Source organism: Propithecus coquereli, unplaced genomic scaffold, assembly GCF_000956105.1.
Source record: "Propithecus coquereli isolate 6110/MARCELLA unplaced genomic scaffold, Pcoq_1.0 Scaffold119, whole genome shotgun sequence".
Classification (NCBI taxonomy): Eukaryota; Metazoa; Chordata; class Mammalia; order Primates; family Indriidae; genus Propithecus; species Propithecus coquereli.
Genome location: NW_012135969.1, coordinates 4,413,929 through 4,432,097, shown reverse-complemented (window position 1 = coordinate 4,432,097; position 18,169 = coordinate 4,413,929). Strand labels below are relative to the sequence as shown.

At 38.5% G+C, this 18,169-nt stretch overlaps 1 protein-coding gene across 3 annotated transcripts in view; it reads left to right on the top strand.

The window, feature by feature from the left end:
• CDK12 (cyclin-dependent kinase 12) overlaps positions 1-17,597 on the top strand; it is a 49,844-nt gene extending 32,247 nt beyond the window's left edge. For 2 of the 3 annotated variants that reach the window (XM_012661091.1, XM_012661087.1), the window contains exons 9-14: positions 4,862-4,939; positions 5,972-6,088; positions 6,546-6,677; positions 9,033-9,244; positions 10,230-10,682; positions 14,656-17,597. In XM_012661091.1, the coding sequence (XP_012516545.1) occupies positions 4,862-4,939; positions 5,972-6,088; positions 6,546-6,677; positions 9,033-9,244; positions 10,230-10,682; positions 14,656-15,365 (1,702 nt within the window). In that variant the 3' untranslated portion in view covers positions 15,366-17,597. The remainder of the gene's footprint in view (positions 1-4,861; positions 4,940-5,971; positions 6,089-6,545; positions 6,678-9,032; positions 9,245-10,229; positions 10,683-14,655) is intronic. The other variant, XM_012661101.1, reaches the window with a different exon arrangement.
• The last annotated feature ends 572 nt before the right edge of the window (positions 17,598-18,169 follow it).

Below are 18,169 nucleotides of genomic sequence, written 5' to 3'. Positions count from 1 at the left end.
TTTTTTTTTGAGATAGAGTCTCACTGTGTTGTCCGGGCTAGAGTGCTGTGGCATCAGCCTAGCTCACAGCAACCTCAAACTTCCTGGGCTCAAGGGATCCTTCTGCCTCAGCCTCCCGAGTAGCTGGGACTACAGGCACGCGCCACCATGCCCGGCTAATTTTTTCTATATATTTTAGTTGTCCGGTTAATTTCTTTCTATTTTTAGTAGAGACGGGGTCTCGCTCTTGCTCATGCTGGTTTCGAACTCCTGAGCTCTAACAATCCACCCGCCTCGGCCTCCCAGAGTGCTGGGATTACAGGCGTGAGCCACCGCGCCCAGCCTAAGTCAGCTTTTTATTACGGCCTCGTGGGGACAGTTCTAAACAAGGGCAGATTTACACACACAGACCACTTTTCATAACATGCAATTGTCTATTTTTGAGATGTTTTCAGTTATTGATGATCATTGCCCACATCCATTAATTTTCTTATGGTTGTAAAGATAACTTCTCGGCTGGGTGCAGTGACTCATGCCTCTAATCCCAGTGCTTTGGGAGGCTGAGACAGGAGGATTGCTTGAGGCCAGGAGTTTTGAGTCCAGCCGGGGCAACATAATGAGACCCCATCTCTAAAAAAAATTTTTTAAATTAGCCAGGCATGGTGGCATGCACCAAGGCTGCAGTGAGCTGTGATGATACCACTGCACTCCAGCCTGGGTAACAGAGCAAGGACCCCTTCTCTAAGGAAAAAAAAAGATAACTTTTCATCTATGTGGCTAGCCCCAGGTACAAATCATATAGAAAAGGTAGGATGATGGTTAATTCTTTCATTTGCTAGTTTTCAAAATAATGAGGTAGTTTCCTAGTGTCCTCCAAAGATGACCAATGAGAAATTTGGGGATTTTCTTTGGTTTTTTAATTTCATTATGAACTAATAGATTTAAAAATATTTGATGTGTTTTAATCCATTGTGGTTATTATCCTCATTCCTGTTCAAACTGTCCAGTCTTTGCCTAGTGGGAGCTTTTTCAGGTTATTACTTGAATCCTTTTGACATGACATAGTAATCTTTGATACTGATAGCCTTTCTTGTTTTCTAGTTTCAAGCTCATCCTGTTGATTTCCTTCCCCATATCTGGAATCAGTGATTTATCTAAGGAATCTTAGTTCCTTTTAGTGGAAAATGATATTTAGAGACTACGATTAGTGTGTTAGGGGCATAGATGTTTTAAATGGGTCATGTTAGTTCATTATGTCTTATATTGTATGATTTATGCCCACATACATGCTGTCCTTGACATCCATATTTTATGATTCTGACATATATTCTTCCTAGTAGAGCATATCACTCTTTTCTTTCCTCTCTTAACGTCAGTCTTTAAGAGGAGCTCTACAGGGATTTTATTTGAAAATTCAACAGGGCAATGGAGAAAGCATAATTTCTGTGGTAGCCTACCCAAATCAAATGAAGCTTTAGTTAAATTTTACTGATTCAAGCTGAATGTGTTTTTGTTCTGGACTATTTGCTTTAACAGTATTAGCATTTAAATTGTCACAACTAGGCTTTAAAGTTAACACCCCATTAAGATGCATGTGGAAAGTTCATAGCTCTGTTGGTACTATTATTTCAGTCTGTGCAACCTGCCACCTCAGTGCAGTAGCAAAGTGTTGATTACATAATGGCGATGTCTTCCCCACCTAAGGACCGGAAACCGAAATAAAAGAAAACAGAAAAACACAATTGGAAATTAAAACTATAGAAACGCAGACCTTCTTTAAAGCGCAGTGACACTGAGTTGAGATTTTGCTTGACTTTTAATATCAGCTTATTACTTTGATGATCCATGGTAGTCTCTCCGAAGATATTTCTTTGGGATGTTCTTTATAAAGAATTGGTATAGCAATTTTAGTGTACAAATCAGGGGAGAAACTAGAAAGAATAGTACAACAAATTATGCCTGGAGTCTGAAAACCTAGTAGTTTTTTTTTTTTCTTTTTTTGGAGGCAGGATCTCACTCTGTCAGCTGAGCTAGAGTACAGTGGCATGATAATAGCTCACTGCAACCTCAAACTCCTGGGCTCAAATGATCCTCTTGGCTTAGCCTCCCAAGTAGCTAGGACTACAGGCATGGTCCGCCATGCCTGGCTAAATATTTAATTTTTTGTAGAGACAGTGTCTCACTATGTTGCCTAGGCTGATCTCTAATTCCTGGTCTCAAGTGATCCTCCTGCCTCAGCCTCCCAAAGTGCAGGGATTACAAACATGAGCCACCATGCCTAGCCTCTGTCTCTTATTTTACCAGTTGTGGCAATACTGCTTGGAACTTGATTTGGCAGTTAATGTTGGAAATAGAATTAAATTTTACTTTTACTTTTTCGTCTCTGAATAGGGTTTGAGAGAGCATTGGAAGTTAGAATTTGTCTTTTGTCATTTGAAGTTAATAAATTCTAATAGTAAGGTGCAAATTACTTAAAAAGCTAGGTATGTTTTGTTTTCTTAAATGAAGTCAAGCTAAAGAATTTTAAACTTTGGTTTTGTGACTGTTTGTAAATAAGTCTCATTTTAAAGCACAGGTCAGAGAAGAGATTCACTGTCCTTTCTTTTCTTCCCCCCTCCCTTTTTTTTTTTTTAAGAGACATCGTCTCAGTCTTTCACACAGGTTCATAGTTCAGTGACCCAGTCATATCTCACTATAACCTCAAACTCCTGGATCTCACTATGTTGTCCAGGCTGATCTTGAAGTCCTGGGCTAAAGCAATCCTCTTGCCTTAGCCTCTCAAGTAGCTGGGAGTGTAGGCACCCAATACCATATCCAGCTTCCACACTTTTAAAAAAATGAAATATTCCAGGCACACTAAAAGTATAGAGTATTTATGTAATATTTTTTCTTTATTTTAAATTTATTTTGAAATAATTTAAGATTTATGGAAAAGTTGCTAGAATAGTACAGAGAACTTTAGTATGGCCTTATGCAGATTCACTTAATTTTGTAAACCTTTTTACTGAAGTATACAATAAACTGCATATATTTAAAGTATACATTTGGTAAGTTTTGACATAATGTATCCATCAGTAAACCATCACCACAACCAAGGTAACGATCATCCCCCAAAAGTTTCCTTGTGCCCTTCGTAACACCTTTGTTCTACCCCCCTAACTCCCAAGCAAACTACTGTTCTGCTTTCTGTCACTACAGATTAATTTCCGTTTCTACAATTTTATATAAATGGAATTATACAGTATATACTCTTATCTTCCCCTCATGCCATCTTTTAATCAGCATAAATTATTTGGAGATTCATTCATGATAGATTCCCTAATTTCTAACATCTTGCCACATTTGCACATACATATATTGTATTATAATATAACACATACTTAGAATATATGTTTATATATACATATACCATATATTTTTTTCCAGAACTGTTTGAAAGTAATTGCATAGGATGGGGAACCTGTGGCCTTCTGGATCCTTGAGTGCGGCCTTCTGACTGAATCCAAATTTTACAGAACAAATCCTTTTATTAAAAGGGGTGCAGCAGAGAAAAGCTTTTTTTTTTTTATTTCAACAGATTATCGGAGTACAAATGTTTAAGTTACGTATACTGCCCTTGCCCCCCCACCCCAAGAAAAGCTTTTCTTGCTTCCTGCAAGAATCTGCATAAGGCCATATTAAAGTTCTGTGTACCATTCTAGCAACTTTTCCATAAATCTGAAATTATTTCAAAATAAATTTAAAATAGAAAAGAACAATCTTGAAATCAGAAGGCTGCAGGTTCCCCACCTTTTTTTTGAGACAGGGTCTCACTCTATTAACCAGGCTGGAGTGCACTGGCCTCATCATAGCTTACTGCATCCTCAAACTCCTGCGCTTAAGAAGTGATCCTTGTGCCTCAGCCACCCAAGTACCTGGGACTACAGGCATGCACCACCATACCCAGCTAATTTTTCTACTTTTTGTGGAGATGGGTTCTTGCTCTTTCTCAAAGGGTCTGGAACTCCTGGCCTCAAGCAGTCCTCTGGCCTCGGCCTCCCAGAGTGTTAGGATTACAGGTGTGAGCCACTGCACCTGGCCTGGAATAGTTCTTTAGCCTTTCTTTGTCTTTCATGACATGTACATTTTTGAAGAATACAGACCAATTACTGTATATATTCAGGTTATGTATTTTTGGCTGCAATATTCCATAAGCAATGTTATGTTCTTAGTCATATCTCTACTTACGTGGACTGTTTGCCGCTTATTAGTGATGTTAGTTTTTATCCCTTGGTTAACTTGTTGTCTTCTTTCCTTACTGTTATAGTTACTAGTTTTTCTTTTGTAACTAACAAGTAATTTGTGGGGAGTAATTTGTGAGGAGATACAATATGTCCATACAGTTTGGAAAGCCCTTTTCAAAATGGCAGAGATGTTTAAACATAATTTATTTGAAAGTCCTACTGAAACTGACAAATGATTTCCTTCTAACACTGTGCCAAGAGGGCTATAGTATAGTGCATATTCTACAGAGCAGATTAATGACAAAAACTAATACACCTTTAATAGAAACTGATAAGCATCGTTGTAAAATTGTCTTTAGTTATTTCCTTAATTTACAATGGCATGATAGAAAAGGACTCGACTCCCTTTCTCTGCTTATAGACTGTCCTTTATAGCTGGCAATAGTTTGATCTGCTGGCAAATATAAATCCTTTATACTGTCTGTTTTCACTATAAGAAATGTTTTCTTTTAGGAAACTCAGACACTGAAATTTTGGGCTAGTTTACAACATAGTATATTGGATGCAGCCTGGTATACTATATAAGTTTATTGAGATGCACTTTAAATATTTAGACTCCAGGGATTTCTCTTCTGACCTCTCGATGTTACTTTTTCTAGATGCATACTTGGGGAACTGTTCACAAAGAAGCCTATTTTTCAAGCCAATCTGGAACTGGCTCAGCTAGAACTGATCAGGTACAGCTGTGTATGTGCTCTTGCGTACCCAGGTGTGATAGGTAATCTCATCCTCCAATTCCTAACACTTTTTAGTCATTTGAATGATTTTATGGTCCTTATGTCCAAGTAAGTTTCTCTTCACTCAGTCAGGTTTGCCATATATTTTGTCCTTGGCTATACATATAAAGAAATTGTATTCCACTTTAATTTTTAGGTCTTACCTTGCAATTTTTAATTACTTATTCTTCACATAAAAGCATGCCATTTTTAGGATGGCTCTTCTATTCTTTGGTAAGATTAAGATTAAATTTATTCAGCAAACATTTATTGAGCCTATTATGTAACAGATTATTTTTCTGTTAAACTTTAGGATTTAGAGATAAAAAGCTTAGGTCCCTGCCTTCAAAGAACTTAGTAAGGTGTACATCATGTAAATAGTTACAAAATAGAATTTATAATGGAAGATTTGGGAAAGGCCTAGAGTTAGGATAAAATTTGGTTTCGTTCCCTCCCCCGCCCCAGTAATTAAAGGGGAAGACTATAGCAGGCTAATGTAGACACTTTTTATTTGTTCTTTTTTTGTTTGTTTTTTAATGTAGACATTTGTTAAAGGTGATGTATAACTCATTATTTGTTATGCAATAAACCTGCAATTAACTATCAAAATTTCCAGTCTTAGGCTCTCTTCTTGCAGTTTTCCCTGTGGGGACACTAAAAGACCAGCTCAGCCCTTTTAAATTAATACTAACTGAACTGAATAAAATTAGTAATTAAAACCTGTGTGGGGGATTAAAAACATGTTTTATGAATCCAAATAATGTGGATCATTTTGCATTATTATGCCAATATTTTTTCTTTGGTATCTTGTAACCAGTTCTTTCTGTCCTTAAAAAGCAGTAAGATCATATTTTACCTTTCTGCATGCCCTCTAATATAATAAGTAAAGATTCCCCAGACTTCAGGAGGTAATAATTTCTGCTTCTACAGCCTCCAGAATTTATGATGCTGACTCATTTACTTCCTTGCTCTTGCGTTCTGCTTTGTTTTCAGCCGACTCTGTGGTAGCCCTTGTCCAGCTGTGTGGCCTGATGTTATCAAGCTGCCCTACTTCAACACCATGAAACCGAAGAAGCAATATAGAAGGCGTCTACGGGAAGAATTCTCTTTGTGAGTTTGGCAAGAATGTACATCTTATTTCTCTCTCTGGCCAGAGTTGGGACTTGACTTTTTCCTGGTTTGGGGAGTTATTGTTTTCGTAGAAAAATATTTTATTTTTGAACAGTATGATAAAAATCATAGCCCTTTTGTAATTTTTTCTTCCGAAGGCTTTAGACAATAGAAAATCATTTTATTTTGAACAGTATGTAAACTTTCTCATAGTCCTTTTGATCTTCCCAAGCAAAAAAGAAAACGGAACTGTTGGCTTCATGATTTTTACCTGTGTTAATAGCATTTATGAAATCCTGTGTGGGAACAAATCTACTTGCTTGCATTTGCCACCTTCCAACTCCCTTTCCTCTGTTTTACATGGAGCTGGAAATTCAAAGGTCTTTTGATATAAGGTTACAGGTTTGAGAACTGTGGGGTCGTTGTGAACGTGTCCTTTCACTGTTCCTTTCCACAGCATTCCTTCAGCAGCACTTGATTTATTGGACCACATGCTGACATTAGATCCTAGCAAGCGTTGCACAGCTGAACAGACCCTACAGAGTGACTTCCTTAAAGATGTTGAGCTCAGCAAAATGGCTCCTCCAGAGTAAGTGCTGGTGTCCGTGCCATGACCCTAAACCTCCTCCTAGGCCTCAGGAGATAAGAAACTCAAAATAAGTTTTTAAAAAGAACCATAAATGGCCAAGTTCCAAATGGAGAAATGTCCATGCATATTATAGTCGATAAGGAGATTTGCTTTATTGTTCTTTGTTTTCTTTTTAAACAAGGAGTAAATTTAGCTATGATATTTGTTCTAATATGATTCAGGATATCTTCATTTGTCCCTGGACCCCCATCCCAGAATATTGCTCTATACATCCTCTTTAAAAGTATTCCTAGTTTTTGTTCTTAACCTTTGCATCTGTTTGAGTCACCGTGTCTGTGTTGACCATGTATATCTCACACTTGCAAAGACAGTCCTAATTTTTTTTTGAGATGGGGTCTCACTCTCTTGTCTAGCTTAGAGTGCAAGGGTGTAGCTCACAGCTCACTGTAACCTCAAACTCCTGGGCTCAAGTGATCCTCCTGGCGCAGCCTCCCTCAGCTAGGACTACAGGCATGTACCACCGCGCCTGGCTAATTTTTTATTTTTTATTTTTTTAGAGATGGGGTCTTGCTGTGTTGCCCAGGCTAGTCCTTATTTTGCATCACTACCAGGTCATTGAATTTTGTTTGTTTTTCTTTTTAAATGATCCACTGCTGAGAAGATCATTGAATTTTTTTTTTTTTTTTTTGAGACAGAGTCTCACTTTGTTGCCCGGGCTAGAGTGAGTGCCATGGCATCAGCCTAGCTCACAGCAACCTCAGACTCCTGGGCTCAAGCAATCCTACTGCCTCAGCCTCCCAAGTAGTTGGGACTACAGGCATGCTCCACCATGCCCGGCTAATTTTTTTTTTATATATATTTTTAGCTGTCCAATTAATTTCTTTCTATTTTTGGTAGAAACGGGGTCTCGCTCTTGCTCAGGCTGATCTCGAACTCCTGAGCTCAAACAATCCGCCCACCTTGGCCTCCCAGAGTGCTAGGATTACAAGGCGTGAGCCACCGCGCCAGCCAAGATCATTGAATTTTGATGTAAAAAATATGTTCTTTGCATGTCTCACTCTTTCTTTAGAATCTTACGAATTTCCTATATTGTATAGGACCTCCAGAGGTTCTACACTCACATCCCATATTCTGGGACATAAAGAGTCTTTCTCTTTGAATTTATCACTGACAGTATTATAGCTTTCATGTCAGATTTTTTTGGGTATTTTCTTACCTTAAGAAAGACTATATTTTAAAGAAATGGATAGGGTAGTAACTACAAATTTGATTGCTGCAAAAGAATGGCCAAATTCTTTTTTTTTTTTTTTCGAGACAGAGTATCTCTCTGTTGCCTGGGCTAGAGTGCCATGGTGTTGGCCTAGCTCACAGCAACCTCAAACTCCTGGGCTTAAGCGATCCTTCTGCCTGAGCCTCTCAAGTAGCTGGGACTACAGGCATACACCACCATGCCTGGCTATTTTTTTTTATATATTTTTAGTTTTCCAGCTAATTTCTTTCTATTTTCAGTAGAGACGGGGTCTCGCTCTTGCTCAGCCTGGTCTCAAACTCTTGACCTCCAGTGATCCTCCTGCCTTGGCCTCCCAGGGTGCTAGGATTATAAGCGTGAGCCACTGTGCCCGGCCCAAATTCATTTATTGCACTAGAATTTTGATATACTGAACGTGGCTTGAAATACATAAACTTTTTACTGAAATTTGGTAACTCTTGTTATAGAGAGATTTTGTTGTAAGATTTGACCTGCTTGGACTGTTTGTATTGTTGAGTATGGGGTTGTCAGGAAATATACTAAATAATACATAGTGCTGAACTTCATAGATGAAAAAAAGTTGATAAACAGTCATGGAAATTCAATTGGCAGAAAGAGGAAAGCAGCAGTCTTTGGTCTTCACAAAGATAGACCAAATAACACATAAGATGTGATTTAATTACGATATATGGTTTCAAGATTTAAGTCACCACCTTTCCTAGACCCAGATATTAATAAGCCAGTCATTTCTGTCCTACTATTTATTCCCAAATGAAAATTGACCAATTAAGTTCTCCTTTATTCTTGTTACGCCAAGGAAGAACAGTATTTGACTAGAATATCTGGGTTTATATAGCAGATGTGTCCCTCGTATTAGCAAGATCCCCTTTTCTCACTATATAAACCTTTTGGACTTTATTTCTACCATCTGCCACGATTCCTTTTACACTGCTACTATCTACTTACTAACTTTTCTGATTATTTTTATGTTTTCCTTGTTCTTTCTATTTCCTACACTCTTTGCCTTCCCTTTTAATCCCTTGTCCCTCCATTTACTCACTACCACATTCCCATACACATTTCCCTTTTGCTTTGTCTTTTTCTAGCCTCCCCCACTGGCAAGATTGCCATGAATTGTGGAGTAAGAAACGGCGCCGTCAGCGACAAAGTGGTGTTGCGGTAGACGAGCCACCTCCATCCAAAGCCTCTCGAAAAGAAACTACCTCAGTGGCAATTGCTGAGCCTGTGAAGAACAGCAGCCCAGCACCACCTCAGCCTGCTCCCAGCAAGGTGGAGCCTGGAGCTGGGGATGCAATCGGTCAGTGCCGGAATAGGGCCTTTGTGCTTCTGTTAAGCAGATTTTTGAAGGTCAAATGCAAGGAGTGTGTGCCTGTGTCTTAGTTTTTGTCCAGTGAACCATTAGTAAAGAGGTTAATGTCCTCATTATGGGGAGAAGGAGATAAACCAAGTTTTGTACATATGATCCAGAAAGTCTATAATAGATCATTTTCTTTTCCTGAAATGAAGAACATTGTATCTCAATTAGATATGTGGTCAGTGAGTTAGGTAAGACCGATTTAAAGTTAATTCACCCATGACTTTCTAACACACATAATTTGGAGCCCTGTTTATGTTAGATTTGATAAGACCTTCTTAGAATTTAATCATGTTAAATCATAATTGCTAAATGTAGTTTGTTCTATAGACTGTTATTTGGTCTAAATATTTCTAAAACTGTGTCATAATGAGCTATTGTAACATAGTAGTTCTCCTGTGTACCACCAATTTTTGTGAACTACAGATATTCTTTTTCTTTTTCTTTTTCTTTTTCTTTTTCTTTTTCTTTTTCTTTTTCTTTTTCTTTTTCTTTTTCACTTTCCCTTCCCTGTACTCCTACAACAGTGGTTCTCAACTCTGGCTACACATTAGAATCATCCACGAAGCTTTAAAAACAAATACCCCATAAAATTGCCAGATCTCTCGGGATGATCCTTGAAGGATCTGCATTTTAAAATCTCTCCTAGTAATTCTGATATGTGTTAAGGGTTAAAAATCACTAACCTTGAAGAATACAGATAAAATGAAATCATTTTTATGCACAATGCAGAGATATTTTAGACCCTGTATTTTAAGTGAAAGTATAAAGAATATACTGTGTCTTGATAATCTCGGGCATGAAAAATGAGACATTTAAAATGAAACATCCTTCTTTAGATATCATAAGTTGCTATTGCCAGCTGAAGCAAGCAAAGGGCCCTTGTCCTGCCTCATCCTCTTATATTGGCTATACTGTTTCTCCACAGGCCTCGGTGACATCACACAACAGCTGAATCAAAGTGAATTGGCAGTGTTATTGAACCTGCTGCAGAGCCAAACCGACCTGAGCGTCCCTCAAATGGCACAGCTGCTTAACATCCACTCCAATCCAGAAATGCAGCAGCAGCTGGAAGCCCTAAACCAATCCATCAGTGCCCTAACGGAAGCTACTTCCCAGCAGCAGGACTCAGAGCCCATAGCCCCAGAGGAGTCTTTGAAGGAAGGACCTCCTGCCCCAGTGGCCCTGCCTTCAGCAGAACAGACAACCCCTGAAGCTTCAAGCACACCAGCTGATGTGCAGAATATGTTGGCAGTTCTCTTGAGTCAGCTGATGAAAACCCAAGAGCCAGCAGGCAGCCTGGAGGAAAACAACAGTGACAAGAACAGTGGGCCACAGGGGCCCCGAAGAACTCCCACAATGCCACAGGAGGAGGCAGCAGGTAAACAGACCGGTCATGAATCTCATTGAGCTCAGGTGCTGTTGATCCTCTTAAAAATCTCTTTAACATTTTCTTTTTCACATCAGTGGCCTCAGTTTCCATTTTTCTGTAACCTAGTCTACAGGAGAACATAGCACCAAATGATGTTTCTTGCCAGCTTCTTTAATTTTAGTCTCATAGCTTCTCAAAGCACCTTTCATATACTGATTGTTTTTCCACTTCCTAGAAGGTAGGTAAGTAAAGCCCTTGTGTTCTATAACCAAGGAAATGACAACTGCAGCCAGTAATGTGTCTTGAACCACTGTGTGTGTGTGTGTGTGGTAGCCACAGCTAGTCCTAGCGCTTGAAAGTCTGACTTCCAAACAAACCGTTACAGATTGTACTTCTTTACCTCTAGTGGAATGGATGCTGGATACAAGAGTCTTACCTGGAAGATACAATCAAGAAAATTCTAATAAAATATCATTGTTAATTTCCTGAAGAATAATTTGGGAGTATTTCTAAGTAGATAATTAACACCATGCATTTCTTTTCCAAAAAATAATAGCATATAAAAACAATTCCTTTAAATCTGTGTTTCTGAAAGAAATAATTGAATGGACCCCAGATCAGGAAGTGAGCATTTTATAAAGAAAAAAATGCATACCTGTAGTCCCAGCTGCTCAGGAGGCTGAGGCAGAAGGGTCACTTGAGCCCAGGAGTTTGAAACCAGCCTGGGCAACATAGCAAGACCCTGTCTCCAAAAAAAAGTCTGAAAAAGGGGAATATGTTATAACTTGATCTGACATGACCACAGCATGCAATATAATAGAGGGAAAAAAAGTTTAAGTACTCTAATTAATTCTCATTCACAGTCTATTTGCAAAATCTTTACTTAACAGAGTGTTTTTTTTTTAACTCCTTGGAAACTTTCACTTTCTATGAAGACCCTCTGAATTGAGGAATAAGAAGAGACACAAGGGCTGAAGAGGTATACTAATCTTCAACTTTAGGGTCCTGCATTCATATTTCGTATGGATGATGCAGAAAGTATATGTTTTATTTTTGCTGGTATAGGGTCAAATACATAAGCTATTTTTCATATATAAAGACTTTTAAAACTTATAAAGATAAAGAAAATTAACACCTTACTTTACAGATAGGAAAACTGCAATCCAGGGAGTTTAAAGTCTTCCTATGGTCCCATTGCTGGTTATTGGCAAAGGCAAGAACTAGAACTCTTTTATTCATGTTTCTTACTTCATTTTGCTACTATGTCATGATGATTCCAATTGTTTTTAAGAGATTCTATAGGTCTAAGACATAGAGTAACAGAAAAAGCTTAATCTAGAATTAAAGCAGGCCTCTTTGTCTCATCTCCCAGAGTCTGACACCTCCCTCCACCCACACCCTCCCCACACAAACACACAAAATTCAGCTCTGATCAAAATACCTGAAAGAAGTGGTTCAAGTTAAATAGCACAGTGATTGAAAGAAATTCACCCAATAATTGAGCCAACAAACTATCAGCCAAATGGTGAAATTAAAGTAAAATTAAGGCCTGGCCTATGGCCAGTAGTTATTGGATTTGCTTTTTGGAGGAGAGCATAAAAATACAACAACTAATTATTACAGTCACTCCTGGATTATTTAGTTAGTGCCTCTACAGTGTCCCCCCCCTTCTTTCTCCCCTGCTGCCTCTTATTTGGCCATTTCACTGTTCATTAGCACTTCCACCAGAGGGCAGACTGGATAAGCCAGAGAAGGTGACAGCTTGTCAATTTTGGCTACTGTTTTGCTATTCTGTGCTTAATGGGAAAGGGTGTTGGTTGAAATCGTCCAATGAAATTTTTAAGTTATTTTTACGTTTCTATAATACCTCTCTCCATTAGTACAGACTGTTAAGGATTGAGGGCATTAACACTTAAATCTCATGACAATATGATTTATAATTCATATTTTATTTTTAATTCCTTTAAGAAGTTTTATTAACCTTATTTTAATAGTTCTTTACAATCTATCTGCGTTGCTACTTTGGAATAGGATTTTCATTTTATGTATGTGAAAGAATGTGAGCCCAAGAATTAGTTCTACTGAAACACAATTAGTCTATTTACATAAAAGGCAAAGTTTAAATATGAAAAGTGGTATAGCTGGAAGAATGTAAGTTTAGATTTGCCCACTTCTGCAGTTATGTATTTTTAAAATTGTTTACCCTTAGTATTAAGAAACCCATGTTTCATTTCTTGAATGGTCCAAAAATACTTCTAAAAATAACTGGTACTGTGATGTCCAGATATAGAGAGATACGTAGTGTTGAAAGTAAAAGGCTCTGAAATCCATAGATGTTTATGGTCCAGTTAGTGCTCCTTTTTCAGCATGTCCATCTAAATTGTGAATTTTCCACAGCTAATATTTTTATCTTTAAGTTCATTTTCCCCTGCCACCCAGTCAACCAGTCAATCAGTCAACAAGTAACTTGAGTGGATACTGTATGTAGGGTGACCAACTCATCCCTGAGCTGTTCTGGTTTTAAAGCTGGAAGTTGGTAACCTGGGAACCTTCTCAGTCCTGGGCAAACTGGGACTGTTGGTCACCCTACTTGTATGTTATGTATAGTACCTGACCTCATCTCTCTACTGTACAACCTTATAATTTTGTAGTGTTTTCAGAGTGCTTTCATCTGCATGCTAAAGGAATGCAAATTTACTTACTGATTGTCTTTGCGAAGTATACTTAAGGTAAATATGCTACAAAAATATCTAATTATAACTAAAAATTGTTTTGGGCTCGTCTGAGTAATGACTTTATATCACAGCTTAGATAACGGAAGAATGACTAAACGGACATTTAAAAATATGCTTTCATAGGGAAAAGAAAAATTGGTCATTTTAAAGATATCCCCAAACATTAAACCTTTTCTTCAGCAGGGTGACTCCCAGTTCTCTAAAGGGCACTGTTCTGAATGTACTTCTATCTCAGTAGTTTTGTATGTCCTCAAACTCATGCCATTTTACATCTCTCCTCTCCTGCCTTGGCAGGAGTTCATTTTCAGACAATGATTATCATGCTGAAGCAAATTTAGCCAGCAGTGAAAAAAAGAAAGTCTGGGGAAGTGGTTCAAGAAAAACAAAAGATCTTTGTAAAGACAGAGTATAGTATTAGTTCAGTACTTTCTAAATACTCAGTTCTTGTCACTGTCTCCAAGATAAACCAATATTTATCTACATCCCCATTCTGCATGACATTGCTATGGTGATTTTTTTTCATAGCTTGGAAAAAATGCAGCAGGTAGAAAAATAAAATAGGAAATTATGATAGAAAATTACTTTAGTCTTTATCATTACTGTAACATAGGAAGCTGAATGACAATATGGTGGTTAATACCCCTTATTCAGAATACGGTTATGGGGAGAGGTGACTAAAGTTTGGAGAAGCAAGTGTATTTTTATACATGACGGTAATGAAAAGTTTTTACTTTATTTCATCTCTCCTGTATATTCTTTGAGTTCTATTTCAGGTTAACCTTATATCGTCAAATGTTCTGTAAAATGTGTTAGCCAAGTCCATGAAAGGTCTCTGTTGTACATCAAGATTACATCTTAGAAATGTGACCACAGCATGTATATTGTTCCCTCTCATCTTCGTTCTGCTTTGTTTTCATTAATGTTTTGATCTGACAGCAAAAAGGGGCAGAGAGGCTGCCAGCAGCCTACATATTAGAACAGTTCTTTAAGGAAGGAAATCTCAGACAGTCATTTGAAAAATGTGATCTTTTTAAACCAGCTGTTAGATCCAGAATGCAATTGTTTTATTTTTAATTACTTGATTTTATTTATAAATTGCAATTTCCTGATCCCAAGATTTTATTCTTTATATATTTGGTTACTTGTATTAATATTTGTTTATGTTGGGCAGTGTGTGTGTGTGTGTTTGTGTTTATAATCACATGTGATTTTTAAGATGGTGTTTAAAAGAAGTAACCCTTCCACAGCATGTCCTCCTCACATTCTTCCACCAGAGAAGAGGCCCCCTGAGCCCCCCGGACCTCCACCGCCGCCACCTCCACCCCCTCTGGTTGAAGGCGATCTTTCCAGCGGGCCCCAGGAGTTGAACCCAGCCGTGACAGCCGCCTTGCTGCAACTTTTATCCCAGCCTGAAGCAGAGCCTCCTGGCCACCTGCCACATGAGCACCAGGCCATGAGACCAATGGAGTACTCCACCCGACCCCATCCAAACAGGACTTATGGAAACACTGATGGGCCTGAAACAGGGTTCAATGCCACTGACACTGATGAACGCAACTCTGGTCCAGCCTTGACAGAATCCTTGGTCCAGACCCTGGTGAAGAACAGGACCTTCTCAGGCTCTGTGAGCCACCTTGGGGAGTCCAGCAATTACCAGGGCACAGGGTCAGTGCAGTTCCCAGGGGACCAGGACCTCCGTTTTGCCAGGGTCCCCTTAGCATTACACTCGGTCGGGCAACCATTCCTGAAGGCTGAGGGAAGCAGCAACTCTGTGGTACATGCAGAAACCAAATTGCAAAACTATGGGGAGCTGGGGCCAGGAACCACTGGGGCCAGCAGCTCAGGAGCAGGCCTTCACTGGGGGGCCCCAGCTCAGTCTTCTGCTTATGGAAAACTCTATCGAGGGCCTACAAGAGTCCCACCAAGAGGGGGAAGAGGGAGAGGAGTTCCTTACTAACCCAGAGACTTCAGTGTCCTGAAAGATTCCTTCCCTATCCATCCTTTCATCCAGTCCTCTGAACCTTTAATGAAATCATTTGCCAGAGCGAGGTAATCATCTGCATTTGGCTACTGCAAAGCTGTCCGTTGTATTCCTTGCTCACTTGCTACTAGCAGGCGACATAAAATAATGATGTTGGCACCAGTTCTCCCTGGATGGGCTATAGCTAGAACATTTACTTCAATTCTACCTAGTAGATATAAGTAGAGAATATGGAGAAGGTCATTAAATTGAAAAGTAAATGTTTTCATAGCTCATTGCCTGCACTTCTTGAGCAGAAGAGAGAGAACAGTTTCAGTTTTGAGATGGCTCAGGAGAGGCTCTTTGATTTTTAAAGTTTTGTGGGGGGAGTTTTGTGTGTGGTTTCTTTCTTTTGAATTTTAATTTAGGTGGGTTTTTTTGTTTCTTTTTTCCTTTAAAGAGAATAGTGTTCACAAAATTTGAGCTGCTCTTAGGCTTTTGCTGTAAGGGAAACAGAGTGGCCTGGCTGATTTAAATAAATGTTTCCTTCCTCTCCACAATCTCACATTTTGCTCTTAAGTGAACACTTTTTCCCCCATTGAGCATCTTGAACAATACCTTTTTTCCAAATAAATTACTCATCCTTAAAGTTTGTTCCACTCTGACAAAAGATCCGCCCCTCTTTCTGCACATGAAGCAGGTTGTAGAAAGTGGCATTTTGGGGCAAGTAGGTAGACTTTACTCAGTCTTTTTTCTTTCTCTCTCCCTCTCCTTCCCTCCCTCCATCCTTCCCTCCCTCCCTTCTTCCTTCTCTCTCTCTTTCCCTCTCCCTCCCTGTCCCTTCCTCCCTCTCCACCCCCCCCTGAGGCATTTGTTTGGAAAAAAATATAATCGTTGAGATGCTCAAGAACCTGGGGTAATTCTTTACTTTTTTTGAAATAAAGGAAAGGAAATTCAGACTCCTACATTGTTCTCTGTAACTCTTCAATTCTAAAATGTTTTGTTTTTTAAAAAACAATGTTCTGATGGGGAAGTTGATTTCTAAATGTGGACAGCCTGTAACATTGCTGGTGAGCTGTGGTTTGAGATGTTGCCTCCATACCTAGAGGGCTAATAAGAGCATTTAGCATATTGTTTACACATATATTTTTATGTCAAGAAAAAAAGCCTTTCAAACAGAGCATTGTGATATTGTCAAAGAGAAAATACATCCTGAAAATACATGGAAATGTAACCTAGTTTAGGGTGGGTATTTTTCTGAAGATGTATCAATACCTGATACCTTTTTTTAAAAAATAACTTTAAAACAGCATACCGTTAGAAAGAACAGTATTGACATATACACATCCCAGCATGTATATCCTGCCAATACTTTTGGGGATTTTCTTCCGGAGAGATTGGTTTTGGTTTTGGCAAAAGGGGTTAAATTGTGGCTTCCTGGCAAGAACCTTGCCTTATCATAAACAGGAAAGGGAAAAAGGAAAAGCTGAGGGGTGGGATAACTTGGGAGGCTTCTCATTCTGGCTTCCATTTCTATCTGAGTACCAGCATATAGAGTGTTTAAAAAACAGATACATGTAATACAATTTATCTGCACAGACTTAGACCTTTGTGAAACTTAGGTTAGCCCCGTTTTACAAAGAAAAGGCAAACGTGCTTCAGCATTGGGGAGTATAGTTTTCAAACTCAAGTTAAGTTTCATATTTCAATGCCAAGTTCTTACATTACAAAATAAAATCTACTTATAAGAAAGGTGCATTAATAAAAAAAAAATTTAAAGAAATGAAAGAAGAACCCTCTTCAGATACTTACTTGAAGACCATTTTCCCCTGTTACTGAAATAGGTAGATATTGGTGTGTGTATTTCTTTATTATTCTCTGGTTTTTGGTCTGGCCTTGCCCTCAGGGCCAAACATTGACTGAAAGAGAACCTTCTAGCCATTTTGGCATTGATGGCTTTTTATATCAGTGTGTCCAGTTAGATTTACTAGGCTCACTGATGTGCTCTTGGAAAATCGGATTAAAGTTCATCTGAACCTTCTGTCTGTTGACTTCTTAGTCCTCAGACACTGGGCCTTAATATTTTAGAATATTTGAGGTATTGGGCTCCACTCCCCTGTTTTTGATTAAAGAACCCGAGCCTGAGATACTTCCAAAAGTATTTGTTCAGTGAAAACAAAATGGTTTCCCATCAAATATGAATAAAATTCTCTATATATTTTCATTGTACTTTGGTTATCAGCAGTCATCAATAATGTTTTTCCCTCCCCTCTCCCACCCATTATTTTTAATTATGCCAAATATCCTAAATAATATACTTAAGCCTCCATTCCCTCAGCCCTACTAGGGAAGGGGGTGAGTGTGCGTGTGAGTGTGTGTATGTGTGTGTATGATCCCATCTCACTCCCACTCTCATTTTGGGATCTAACCTTTAAAATGAAAGAAAGTTTGGTAATTTTGACTATTTCTAAAAGCAGAGGAAAAAACTCATTTAAATGTCCTGGAATCTGTGAGGAGGAAGAAAAGGTATTTGTTAATTTTTCAGCTATGTTATCTATTAATGTGATGGAAGTAAAGGTTTGATAGAATTTCAGCTTGACTATTTAAAAATTACAAACCCAATTAATTTCATTCAAAAGTGGTTTTGGCTTTGTTTTGTTTTAATTATTGTACCATGGGAGATATTAAGTCTATTAAATACATCATTTTGAACAGATGAGAAATCAGATTCTGTTCATGAATGGGAGGCAGAACTGGTTTGACCATGATCATTTTTGTGTTTTCGAAAACAAATATGCTTG